The sequence below is a fragment of the Sceloporus undulatus genome, chromosome 3, assembly GCF_019175285.1.
Source record: "Sceloporus undulatus isolate JIND9_A2432 ecotype Alabama chromosome 3, SceUnd_v1.1, whole genome shotgun sequence".
Classification (NCBI taxonomy): Eukaryota; Metazoa; Chordata; class Lepidosauria; order Squamata; family Phrynosomatidae; genus Sceloporus; species Sceloporus undulatus.
The window spans coordinates 155,985,610-155,999,663 of record NC_056524.1 but is presented as its reverse complement, the minus strand read 5'-3'; the positions used below and the strand labels follow the sequence as shown (position 1 = coordinate 155,999,663).

Genomic DNA, 14,054 nt, shown 5'->3' with positions numbered 1-14,054 from the left:
AGATGCTCAGTGGTTTTCTAAGGATTTCTGGCCCTCATCCCTGTTCCACTCCCCACTTGGCTTCAGTAGGTTCTAAACAGTCAAGATGTAAGTGAGAAGAGTGTGATAATGGTGATAAGACTGTAATGATATTCTGTAAGCAAGACTAGTAAAAGACAGTGGCTGGCATTCTGTGAGTCAGTTACAATGTCAGAAGCTAGGCTTATTATCTCATAATTGTTTTCCATTCACATTTACAGTTATGCTATCATTGACATGATTGTAAGTGCCCCTAAAATCCACCTTAAAATCGAGAAAGACAGACCAAGGAATGGAACTCTGCAACACTGGTTAGCCAAGCATTGAAGGATAACAAATCCAGCCCCCCTCCCACCAGTGATCTGCAATGCACCAACAAGTGGCTACAGGATCCTACAGAGCTCCCGTTTCTGGTCAGCACATCACTGGTCGCTGATGGGAGAGCTCTAGACCCATCATCCTTCAGCACTCTGCTCACAAGGGCCATAGAACTCCATCCCTCAGTGCAGCTTTCTGGGTTTTAAGGGTGGGATTCAGGGCTCAGATATGTAGTTTTTACACTGATAAAGATAACTAACTCCTCTCTGCAGAAAGGCCTGTGTTTTATAGCCATAAATAACATATTTAGTTGTATAACAACATATCTTTCAGACTGCTTCTCTCTGAAGATGCTGTTGGTCAGCTGACAACATCTTAGCTTTGCACATATTTACAGTACAATCCTATGCATGTTTATGAAGAACCCATTTTGTGCTATTCAGCAATAGTAATGGCATGGGGTGAGGCCCAAAAAATTGTACTTTGCCTAAGTTCCCCCTTACCTTGGTCCAAAACACTCTGCAGAAATAATCCAGTGTGGGTCTGCTTTAACTGCCTTGGACCAGTGCTAGGGAATCTTGGGAATTGTAGTTTAATGCGTCACCAGAGCTCTCTGACAGAGGAGGCTAAATGTCTCACAAAACTAAAGTTCCCAGAATTCCCTAGCATTGAGCGGGGCAGTTAAAGTCATCTCAGACTGGATTATTTCTCTAGTGTGTTTTGGACCCTACAGATGTATCTGTGTGTTTCCTAAAAAAATGTTTCTGTATTTCCTAATAAGAGTAATTATATGTACTACATAATATTTATACGTTTCTGTAAATTACATAATTGCATTTGAATATCTAGGATTGTTGGTGAATAATTCTCTACTACCACCACACCCAAGAACTGACAAGGCCCCTGATGCCTTCAGACATCCCTCTAGTCTTAGGACTGATGGAAACACCAAGGGCAACTGGAACTGCCATTTCTGAATTCCTGTCTTTGACTTTGCATTTGCATTTGCTAGCTTTGCTGAGCAGCCCTTTTGTGACCCTTTTCTAGTATTTCCATCTTGAGTTATGTGATTATAAATTCATATCACAAGCAAATTGCTGAGGCTCCTCTAGATTGCACTTTAGTGAGTTGTTAAGAATCAATAAACTGCTGCAGGGTTATTAAAAGTAAACTGATATGCTGGGACCTAAAGATTACTTTCTGTGTGCAGAGCAAGCTCTTGTGGTGGAAATTTTCACAAGGCATCTTCCTCTTTCTCCTAAAGGGAAACTTATTTGCTTGGCATTCCCCCAAACTCTGTAAATTCCCAAGTACGGGTGGAAATCACAGAATAGCCCTTTCGCACCCCTTGTAAACTTTGTAAAGAAAACTTTTGAGAGCTTTTTAGTGACAGGATTGGAATGACAAACAAAGGAAATTACTGCTCTTCTGAGCTTTATTAAGAGCAATGGGCAGAGCAAAATTAAACCATTCCCCCTCACTAGGAACTAGATTTTAATTAAATGTAATTCTGTTATGCTGTGTACACAAGCAGGGCAAAACAAACGTAGGACAATAATAACAAAGAAGTCATTAGTTTTAATGAATAAGATAGTCCAATGACAAAGGATTTAGGAAGTCTCCACCTTCCAAAACATAGTTGAAGCTAGAGTGACTCAGTAATGAAGTGTAATTTCCATCTGTCTCCAACAATGCCCCATTGGAAGTAGTTGATAGTTCCCTCTTTGACCAGTGAAATTGGCTTCAAATCCATATACAATAAAACTGGAGGAATTACCTTGCCACATGATACTTAATTACTGCATTGAAAGATATATGTATTTTTTGTGTACAGATTGTACTGGAATACAGATCCAAAAAGTGCTGAAACTGGCAACAGGTTCAAAATTAAGGGGCCAGATTATTGACAGCATTTATTGTAGCAGTCACAGCACTTGTCCTAAAATATTTGCACTGGTTTTGGGAATCCCTCAGTGCATCAGTCTCACTTGAATCTTATCAGATTGTGAAACAACTCACCACCATCCAAATTAACTGCCTAAATACCCCGAAGACACCATATTGTGTCTGGTCTTGGAAGTGAAGCAGGATGAGGACTGGTTAAGATTAAGATGGGAGACCAGGTGTTGTTTCAGAATATGAAATTCATGAATAACCTGAAGGCACACATACACACACACAATGAGAATTATGTATTTTTATGTAACTTTTTTTGAAATGCATCCATTTTTGTATGCATTGTCCCACTGAGCAAAGCATGTTTATGCACCTTTTTATAACTGACACATTTTTAAATGTATATGTCTTGCACAAATCACTTTACAAGTTTGTAAATGTATGTATTGCTTTCAGGTCCCAGGGATGTGAATTGGCTAAGCTTAAATCAAAATTCAAATCCAGCCCAAAGGACTTCTCAGCCTTTGTTTAGTGTCTCTGTTTAGTGTCATTCCATTTGTTGAGCAATGGATATGAGGGCCTAGATCTCAAGCCTTTTCTCTAGTGATACCTTTTCTTCAAAACTCTTCTTCCAGAGATGTGCATGTGGCAGAATCTCTTGCAAACTGTTTTTTTAATGCTGTTATGAATTCCCTTCAAACTGTTATGTTCCCCCAACTACACCCCAGTTATACAAAGTCACATAACTGTGAGGATGCTGAGCTGAGTATTATACACACCTGTTTTCATTCTGCCTTTCTTGTAATGTTCTAACATGTTTGGAAGGAAAGGAAGGACAGACATATGTTTTATATGCCCAGCAAGAACTCTAGTTAAGTGCACTTGTTTTTTCCTTTGTTTTCATGTGCTCCTGATACTAGAGTTTATCAGACAAGGGAAATTGGAAGTATAATCCAATGGCAATCCGAAAGCAATCATGGGGCTTAACATTATTGCGTGATAGACTACCACATGCAATTTCGGGCAATGGGAAATCAGTCCAAACGCAATCATGAGGTTTAACATTATTGCGTGATAGACTACCACACACAATTTTGGGCAATGTCAAGCTATTTTCAGACAATGGGAAGTCAGTTCGAACACAATTCGAATTCACGTAAATTCGCTGAACTAGTGAATTCACGTGAATGTGTTCTGGCCCCACTTTCTTTGCATTCAAAATTAAGAGAAATTCCTCCCGTGTGATAAACTCCAGTGATGTAAAGATTTGGCTATTGGGGCACCACCTGATTATCTAAAAATCCTGGTCAGTACAGATTTGTGGCTCATTGATTAACCATTCTATTATATTTCTTAGGCAAAACTCAAGTCCTTTGCTGCCAAGATCATACAACTCCTAAAGGAATGGACTGAAACATTCCCCTATGACTTCCAGGATGAGAAGTCTATGAAAGAACTAAAGGAAATTGCTCACAGGATCACACAGTGTGATGAGGTAAGGAAGCTTGTGCAGGTAAAAAAAGTCCCCACTGTGGCAAGTCAGTAATTTATCTTCACAGGTTGAAAGTATTAACTGGAAGCAGGTCCACCAGCAACAGCGAAACACAGCACACAACATCTGGCTATAGTTTATCCTAAAAACAGGTGTACCCTTTTGTTTTCACACACACACACACACACACACATCCAGCACAATCACATAGAACATGTTTCTCAACCAAGTTTGTTTAATTGTGCATAAAAGTACAACCATTCTAGGCAGAGATGTAGCTGTGAGGGCAACACAAGGGAATGAGGGTATTAGCCATCCAGTGAACTCCAAAGAATTCTGCCCCCAATGAAGTTTTCCTTCTTTCCCCAAATTTCTAGTGTTGTTCACTCCTACAACCCTAGAACGTTTGCTGTGTTTAGATTCCCTTGGTAGATTTCCTGTCCCTTTTCTTTGGATGCCTAACCTGTACTTCATTGTTCAGTTGAAGTTTCAAGTTATTGCACTGCTAGAAATGGGGACTGAAAAAATTCATGGGAGGAGACAGAATTCCTGGTTTGAAAGTGGAAATGCTTTCCTTCAGTCCCAATTGTAGCTACATCCTTGTTTCTAATGGTACCAAAGTCAAAAGCCTACACTTGACTATAAATCTGGTGTGAAGAACTTTGCTTCACACTGGGGAAATAAAACTACATGCTGGAAACATTTACAGAAATCGACAGGCTCTAACTAGTTCCCTGAAGAGCTATACCATGATCCTATACTTGTTTACTCAAAAATCCTGCTCAGTTCAGTGTTTACTTCCTAAGCCAAATATGGTTAGGCATGCAGCAAAAGTAGGAGACAGCAAAAGACTTTGTGTTTTTTAAAAAGGCTGTTCCGGATATATTTTGAGATTAACCACAGATTGCATGTACACTTGTTAAACACTTGTTGACCTAAGATTGACAATAATGACAACATTGCAGGATAAGCAGTCATGTTAAAGGTGTTAACCAGGACAGCTTGACAAGCCTCAGTATGTCAGCAATGTTGTTTACCTGCATGCCTTTAAGATGTCACAACCTGTGGGCAAGAGGATATGATTAAGATTGTACTGTTCATTTCCAGAGGGGTAAACATGTACATGCTCTTACAGATCTTACACAAAAGGAAAACAATGTGTTGTTCTTTTATGTTGTGCATTAATTAAGGAGATGGGTTTCCCAGTTTGGAGGAAACACTATCCCCTCCTTGTCACATAGTCATTGGTGAGGTTATGTCTGATAATTGTTTTTACAACTTTTGTTACTTCAAAGAAATTTGTCTTAGTATGGATTCTTGCTTCTCAAAGGGTTGACAAAGCAGGAGGAGAGTAAAGCTATGTGATGAAGAGGGTAGATTATGTGTGAGAGGCAGAGTACCTATGAAGAAGAATAACAAACAAAATATAAGTATTTTCTGCTTACTTACACAGTGAGAACAATGTACAAGATACTCCAGGCCATTGCACTTTTCAGTCAGAAATTTTGCGCGATCTTCGCACTTTTAAATGGAAACAGTGTCCAGTTATTCAAGAAGTGAAAACAATATCAAGCTAGCTATTTACAATGCCTATGTTAAACTTCACATCTGCTCCTATCGATATATGTACCTCAAATGTATGTAACTTCTTTTGGGGCCAGGGTGAAGCTGAAGTGCTTGTCATATAGTTTGTGGAAATGCTAATAATAATAATAATAATAATAATAATAATAATAATAATAATAATAATTTATATCCTGTCTCTCCCTACGTATAATGAAATACTCTTGAGGTCTTGTATGAGTAGCTGACATTGACTGGAGGAAGAGTACTATGGAATATTTTGCTTTAGATTACAGGAAGCTTTTCATTACTCCTTTCTGTGAAAAAAGGAACGAGTGGTATAAATTTACCTTGATGTTCCATTTTTTATTAGGGACACCATTTTGCTATGTCATTGTACTTAATGGGACTTGAGCATACACGGATTTTGTTATACACGGGGGATCTTGGAACCAAACCCCAGCGTATAACAAGGATCCACTGTATACACAAAGAGGGAGCATGGGGTAAAGGGGGCACACACCTGCTCCAGTGTCCTATCCCAGTGAAGCACTTCATAGCAGTTGCTGGTGGTTCACTCCTGTGAAGGTGCGCAGGGATGATTAGGGGAACAGTAAAAAAAAAAAAAGCAAAACAAAACAAAAAAAGCTTGAAGCTGCACCATGTGGTTATGACATGCACACTCCAGCTGCCTTGGGAGCAAGCGGTGCTGTTGGCGGGGTTTCAATGCAGCTTCAGAAAAGACATTCAAGTCTCTTGCCTGTCTATCTGTTTTGGCCCTCAGTCAGTGTTACAGATGAATATGGAACAGGCATACCTTGTCAAGTATGAGGAGCCAGAAAGGGTTAACTAATGGTTCTATCACTCTTTTGTATCACTGTATACCTTCATAAAATACCAAGCAATAACAGCATTAAAAACTGATTTTGATTTTTTCTATTTATTTTTTAATGTTGGTCTTGATGTTTAATCTTGATATTTTAATATTAGTATTTTTAATGTTAGTATTAAAGTAACCAAAGTCAAATATATATGCTGACATGAACTGTGTTTTTGGACTGAAGATTTTGGGATGATGTAAGCTAGCATATTTGTTGCCTAAGTATACAGTGATACTTGCTAGGCCAGGTTTCTCAGGGAGGAGAGGCCAGGTGTATTGGGATGGCAGTTTAAATGTCTCAGTGGAGTAAGGAATATCAAGATAAGATCATCCCAATGCAAGCAGGATGGATAGTTTTAGCAAAGTTCATGACTATGCATTTGAGGTCACAATTGAGCAACAAACCAACTTAGCACACTCAGCAAGGAGTATAATCATAGTCATCCACTTGTGACAGTGTTATGTTTGTCTATCCCCAGTCACAAAAATGGAGCGTATTCTCAAAGTGGAGAGAAAATAGATTCTCTACAGCAGGACTTAAGCCAGGTTACATGTTACATATCAGATGGAAAATAGTCCATTTAGTCCTGTTTTAGCTCCTGAACACTTCCAACATGATGAATTGGAGAGGCTTGATCCATTCACTTGCCCGTAATCTTTTTTGTTTTCGAAGGCAACTATAACCCTGGAGACCAGGGTTGATTCCCACTTGGCCATGGAAACCCTCTAGGTGGGCAGGCTATTCCATACTTTGGGTGCTATTGCAGAGTTGCTTTTCCATATTTAGTCCTTTACTTTTATCTCAGTCAACATACCTGTTGAATTGCATTGGTGTCTTAACTCGCCAAGCAAATTCTAAGCAAATTTGAATGATGAATTCATTCCCAAAAGATTGATGATCAGTTAAAATCCCTGAGAGCTTAATCAGTGCATGACCTTATTTGATAGTGAACTGAAGTAGTCCCGCAGTATAGTATTCTAACCAGAAATTCATCATCATCATCAGACAATCCAGAGTTTTTGTTTCAATGAAAACTATTCTACTTTTTGGATTAGGAAAATGGAACTGTCAAGAAGATCATTAGCCAGATGACACAGAATCTGCTGATGACCCTTGCTGCACGCAATCAGTACCAGGAGATCCGGGAAAAATTCCGCCAACCAGTGACTGACAAAGGCACCATCCTTAAAACTAAGCCTCAGTCATCACAGAAGGACATACTGAGTGTTTGTTGTGACCCACAAGTCCTTGCACAGCAGCTAACCCACATTGAACTGGTGAGTGAGCCTCTGTTCCTTTATTTCCCACCAATTAGAAGATTTGTCAGATGCAGGACAAACTACTGCAGCTAGACTTTCTGAATTACAGATAGCTCTGAGGAAAGAGATTCAAAGATGTCACCAGGAAAAAGTGGTAGGGCAATGAACTCATTTCACCTGAAAGGATCAAGATTGTAAGCATTTGGTCAGTTTATTTCTCCTTCAGCCTCATTTCTGCCCTATTCTCAAGGGATGGGGTTGGGAAATCCCTAATCTGCCCCCCTCAAAATGGCCAAAAATCAGCCAAGTTGACATACCAAAATATGACAGTGCAGCTTGCCAGAAAGCATGGGGGGTTTATTGGTTCCTGACCTCTCTATAGTTGCCCATCTTTGCTGCAAGTCATCTATTAATGCATACATTAAAAAAAATACAAAACACATTATTTGTATTCCCTACTACTGTCATTTTGCTAACAGAACCTGTTTTAAGATAATTATCTTAGAGCAAGGTACATATGCCCAGAGCAGAGGAGTGTCTGATGAAAGCAAAACTATTTTCCTGAGCCCATAGTTCCTAAAGGCTCAACCACATATTTGTGCTACCTTCCAAGCAGCAAGGCTCTGGATGTTAAGTGAATAAGCAGCAGCGGCCTTATCAACCCCTCTATATCAGTGGTTCTCTTACCCACCAATCTTTGCTCCATAATGCTTCTGGAAGGAAGACAGGTGGGCAATAGGGTAAGAGCCGAAGGGTAGGAGATGTCACTGCTCCATGTGCACTTTCTGGGCCCAGGTTTTTACAGAAATTTCTGGGTAGCAGTTAGAAATTCAGGCAGATTGAATCTGGCTTGTTTCTGTCTTTCTACAAGCAATAATGAAGCAGTACAAAGGTAGAAAAAGAGGGTGATGAGAAATGTGTGTGAGGGAGGGAGGGAGTCTGCATCTTCTACACACCTTCTGTTAAAGAGAACTGAAGCCTGCCCAACGTATTCTTTTATACTCATTTCAGTTAGGGTCTCTCCCCACAGGGATACCTGTCAATATGTAGCTCTGTTCCTTGTTTGTGGACTTATAATGTTGACAGGCTTTTTTCTTTCCTTTTTTTCCCTTGCTCCATGCAGGAGAGGGTGAGCAACATTTATCCTGAGGACCTCATGCAGATAGTCAGCCATGTGGACTCCCTGGATAATCACAAGGTATGTGCAAACTAGGAAAGGAATGGCAGCAGGAAACAGAGCTACAGGTAGTTATATATGTAAGGCATATAAAGAGCAAAGGGTGTTTAAAATTCAGGGCACGTCTACACTAGATTTAAATGTGTGCCTATATATAAGCATATATGCTTTAGTTACATCCCATTTGAACTATTCCATTAGGCTGGTTTTAGGGCAGATATAATGTCATTGTTATAATAGTTTAACTGGCCACGATTCCATGTTTGACACAAACATGGACTATTAACTATAATAGCTGAAACTTCCATGTTCCAAGGCAAAATACTTCACAATACTAGGTGCTTAGGAAGAATAATAGAGGAGCACTGTTGCCTTTATACTGTTTCTGCAAGTTTCCAGAGGCACCTGGATGGCCTGAATTGGAACTGGATTAGATGGATCTCCCTATCTGGTTGAGGCCAGCCCTCATTACTGATACACTGTCATAAAGTAATCATGTTCTTTCCTTTACTCCTGGATATCACTTAGGCCATTCAAAACCTTTAATCAATTGAAAAATGATAATAATACTTAGTATTTACAGACATTCCACCACACTTGTGGGTTAAGCATTCATGGATTTTATTATGCATGGACTATTGTATTTGCCTTTGAGACTGAAAAAAAAGCTTCTCTATTGGCACCTGTAGGTCCTCCAGTGTGATTCTGTGGTCAGCTTCTCCTGGATGTTAACCACAGAGTCATGATGAAGGTCCTACAGATGCCTACAAAAGTGTTCTCCCAGGGTTAAAAAAAATAGCAGGCCTATATTTGTATTTTTTCCATTTTCACAAAGGGAACTCCTGTGAATGTTGAGGGACAACTGTATATAGTGCTTGAAGTGATCAAAGCACATCTCACAATTTAGTTTAATTATCCTTGCAGTAGCCCTTGTTCAGTGTTATAATTCCTATAGTCCAGAAGCTGGGAACTGAAGTTGAGAGAGGTTTGTGGGGAATCATCTAGTGGCTGCAGTGAGGTTTGCCATAAGGATTCACTGGTTCACACTTCAGTACCCAAGCCATGATTTTGTCTATTAGCTCTCAAGTGTGAATGTCTTGGGCTGGTTATGAGACCTCCAGTGCATATTAATTGGTCTTCCAATTCCTCATAGTAGGAGTTTGAATGAGCAAATGCCTAAATATTGAATGGCACTCATTAAATACTGTAATATATTCCTGAAAATGGAATGTAAAGAAATTTAAAAAAATGTAGTCCACAGAGTTTAGCCACTTTAGGAAAAACTTTTAAGTTCCTGAACTGGCTACACAGAACTTCATATTGATAATAGGGTGCAGGATGGGGAACCATTTCTAGAAAGTAGCCTCTCCTAAGTATACAGCCTTTTTTTAAAGCTAACCTAGGCTTCCAGTACACTTTCACCCACACTCCAGGCCACAGCATGACAGCCAAAGGTGGCCTTTTCTTTCTTGCCATGGTTTATGAACCAAGACACTAGAAATGATTTTTTTTTAATTAATTTTCCTGGATGTAACAATAACCACTCAATCCTCCCCCACACACTGCTTTGTCTCTTTGGTGTTCTCTAGATGTTTTCCTCAGCTGTGGGTGGGGTGGGATCTGCTTATCTGTGAATAGCTCCCACATAGCTGTAGAACATCTAAAGGGCATCTGACGTAGCAGTTCTTCTCTGCAACTTCGCAGTTATGCAATTCAGAGGTCAAGGAAATCTTCTGGGATATTGTACAAAGACTGGGATTTGTCTAGACACAACAGCTACAAAATATTATATATATAATATTTCACAAAAGAACCTACTCATTTAGTCTCATTCCTTAAAATCCCAGGGAATACATATTACATAATGTTAGGTTTTTGGTTTTGTTTTGTTTTGTTTGTTTTTAACTTCCTTCAGGTTTAAGTACAGTTCTGAGTTTCTCAGTTGTTATTTATGTACATGGAAGGCAGGAGGGAACGTACACACATATTGATAAGACGATACAGAATATGAGTCTACGTCTTTAATCAGACTTTGCTTCTATATGAGGAGCAGACTCTGTATGTTGTATTTTTCCCTTTGTCTTTTCTGAAGGCATTTGAAGGAAATGAGCAAACCTTTTCTACTTCCATAAATAACCCCAGAAATGAAAACATCAGAAATATATGACCCTACATCTGAGTACTCAGATCATTCCTGTGAGTGCATAGAACAGATCTTTTAAAATGGTTGGTACATAGGTGGCTTTGATTACTAGAGATTTGATTACTTGGATGGAGAGAAGAAGAGGTCCGGAGGCAGATGAAGATCCCTCCTCCATCCCAACTGCCACAGCCCTGGCCTTAGAGGGGGAGAAGAGGCAGTATATGCTGAACTAAATCCTCTCCCCCATTGCCATCCCTTTTCCTTGTTTGTTGCATCTTTAAAGCCTCAGGAAAAGAAACTGTTTTTTTCTCATTCTATATCTTTTAAAGCACCATGTACAGTAATGGTGCTATATAAATAAATTGATGATGGTGATGATGATGATGATGATGTCTGAAATGGTTTTTTAAAAAACACAGAATTCAGGATTAATGTTCTACTCAGTAGGAGGTCAGCTGTGTTAACAGAGTCATCATAATAATATACAATGGAATTTTTGTTACCCCTTCTCATATTTTGTTACCCCTTCTCATATTTGAATTATCCTACTGGAGAATTTCCAGTTACAGACCGAGGCTAGTGTCTATGTGTGAAAATGCAAGCTGAATTTAGTTTTGTGTGGGTGCAGTTGGAAACAACTGTGGGCAATTTCCTTTCTTTCTTTTTTTACAAATGCAGAACAGGAGTATATTACATGACCTTTTCTTTTTCAGTGCCGAGGTGATGTTACCAAGACCTACAATTTGGAGGCCTATGACAACTGGTTTAATTGTCTCAGCATGTTGGTTGCTACAGAGATTTGTAAGGCAAGTACTGTATATCAGTGTGGGAGAGATGTCCTCACATTGCCTGGGTACTCTGTCTTCTGTGTCATATATTTTGATACAGCCAACATCAGACTGCCTCAGCTGAAACTCTGAACCTCTCCCACAAAAATAACAGCTTCCTGGCCTGGCTCAGGGTCTACAGTGGGTATAGCTCCTCATGCCAAATGCAGCCTTTTGCAGTGTCTTGTTGGCACTTAGTCAGCTTCTATGGGGTGATTCAAAGATAATTGTGCAAAAACAACAAGAGCAGCTTTACTTTTGCACCATTCTTTTGAATCACCCAGTATTTCAGTAATTATCCCATGTCACTGATTTGACTCATACTGTGTAGTAAAAACCCAGCATTTTTCCCCTAAGTGATATTTCTCCCTGACCTTGCTTCATAACATGCCACTCCAATAGTGTATGAAGGAGTGATGCTCCACTGCTGTCATATCTTTATTGGGGTTTGGCATATGTGGCATGACAGTGTCTTGTGTGACTTGCACCCCTCCTGATTTCAGGAGTCATGTTGCTTGATAATGTAAGACCCATGCTTCAGTGAGAAAGCAGGGAATTCTCTGGCCATATAAGTACACCATGCCTAGTAACTGTGTAACTGTTCTGCTCTTAGAAGAATTCACCATGTGTAGGTGTGAAAATGCTAGTTTCCATGGATACACGGATGCGGGGTTTGCTAAAACCGCTTATAGAAAGTGCTGCAGCTTCAAAAAATTAATTTTACAATATATCTGAACAGTTTGTGCCTTTTTCCAAACTCCATGTAACAACTAGAAAAGGAAAACTGTGTGTATGTGGAAGTGGATTTTAAATGTGTGGAAGAGGGTCTCTAGCCATGGCCAACTCTTTCATTTTGTAATTCAAGTAACTCCCCAAAGCTTGTGAAAACCTAATGCAAAGAATATTTATACTTCCCTCAACCAAAGTGTCTTTTCTGTACATAGGAAGGTTGACATGAGTCATACCTATGATTTCTAGCCTGTGTTAGAATATAAATGCAAAGATGGACTATATGCCAAGAAGTCATCTTACAGATGATTCTAGGGTGGCAGAGACAGAGGCCAGTCTGCAGTATTAAACTGAGTACATTAAAAAACAATAATATCTATGTAGCAGAATCATGTGGTAGACTCCCTTGTAGATAATATCTCTTAGACATCGGGTAGACAGTTATACTCTTGGATGTTCTACCATCAAAGCAAGATCCCTATACATAAAATCTAGCATATCGTAGCTGCTCCCTACAGAGGATTCTTCAGAAAATGAAGATTAGCCCTTAGAAACAAACTTGAGAAAATAATGTGTATGGGCAGCATTGATCCACTATCAACAAGGGCAGTGAATAGTAACTGACATGTATAACAATTCATTCTCAGAAGCTAATTGCAAACAGCATAGGCGAAACTGCAGCTCATCATGTAAATAAACCATTCCTCAAAGCACAAAAAGCAGTCCCTACTATGAGGGCAACAAACTGTGAACAAATAAGGCAGGAGATGGATTCAAATAAAGTTAAGCACTTCAAACCCTCTTTTCCATGGGAGAAATTTAAGGGCATGCCTATCCTGCCCCTCTGACTCAACATTAAAGGGACTTAAGCACATAGCTGCAGTTGTGAGTTGCATGCTCACTGGATGTTGGAAAAACCATTGTGTTGTATAACGCCTAGAGAGTTAGCCTTAGACCAAGGAGACCAGTCCCCTTAACTGGGGAATTCTCTGGGTTCAAATCACTTAATCAGGCAACACTCCACTTCTGGTTTGAGTAAGATCTCTTATACAACAAGCTGGGAGTGCACATTAAGAATCCACTGCCATCACATAACACTTAGGGTTACTGGAAGACTAGACTGCACTACCTTGAGTTCCTCGGGGAAGCTCTAAGATAAAAGTGTAATAAGCAGATAAAGCCAACTAAAACTCAGCAATCACCAATTAAGGGGAAATGAGTCAGTTGTTAAGCTGATTATTTTCATTTACGTAACACATATGAGGCCAGCTTAATGCTTTATCTTAGTGTGGGTATATGTCCCTTGTCAAGTATAATATAATAATTTACAAGTTGGATTACAGTTCCTCAGTGCCATACCCAAATATTGCCTCCATTCTACAGTCTCTTCATCTTAGAAGTACTAGATAGGATATTTGGTATTTTCTGTCTTGTAAGAGCAGAATATTTTTACTGTTGTTTGGTATTCTGGTCACTTCAGCCATTCTTCATATATTCTTTTCTCTACTCCTGCTGCTGCCACAAGGAAATTATTTAAATTTTTGTTTGGTTGATAAGCTTTTCCTAATACACCAGTTCTTGTGTTATATAAGGCCACAGAAGTCTAGCAACCCACAATACACAGGATTTGCGTGATCTCCAAAGATAGTGACTCTTTTTAATAAAAAGGGGATCTCAGCTCAATACCCCAAAGGCTTCTTTTTCCCCTTTTTTTAAAGGAAGCTCATATTGGGATTGAGGCATTGATAGTT

At 39.4% G+C, this 14,054-nt stretch overlaps 1 protein-coding gene across 3 annotated transcripts in view; it reads left to right on the top strand.

The window, feature by feature from the left end:
• Positions 1 to 14,054, top strand: part of RASGEF1A (RasGEF domain family member 1A) — a 325,383-nt gene that overhangs the window by 303,574 nt on the left and 7,755 nt on the right. For all 3 annotated transcript variants that reach the window (XM_042457796.1, XM_042457797.1, XM_042457798.1), the window contains 4 exons: positions 3,590 to 3,727; positions 7,224 to 7,445; positions 8,551 to 8,625; positions 11,461 to 11,553. In XM_042457796.1, the coding sequence (XP_042313730.1) occupies positions 3,590 to 3,727; positions 7,224 to 7,445; positions 8,551 to 8,625; positions 11,461 to 11,553 (528 nt within the window). The remainder of the gene's footprint in view (positions 1 to 3,589; positions 3,728 to 7,223; positions 7,446 to 8,550; positions 8,626 to 11,460; positions 11,554 to 14,054) is intronic.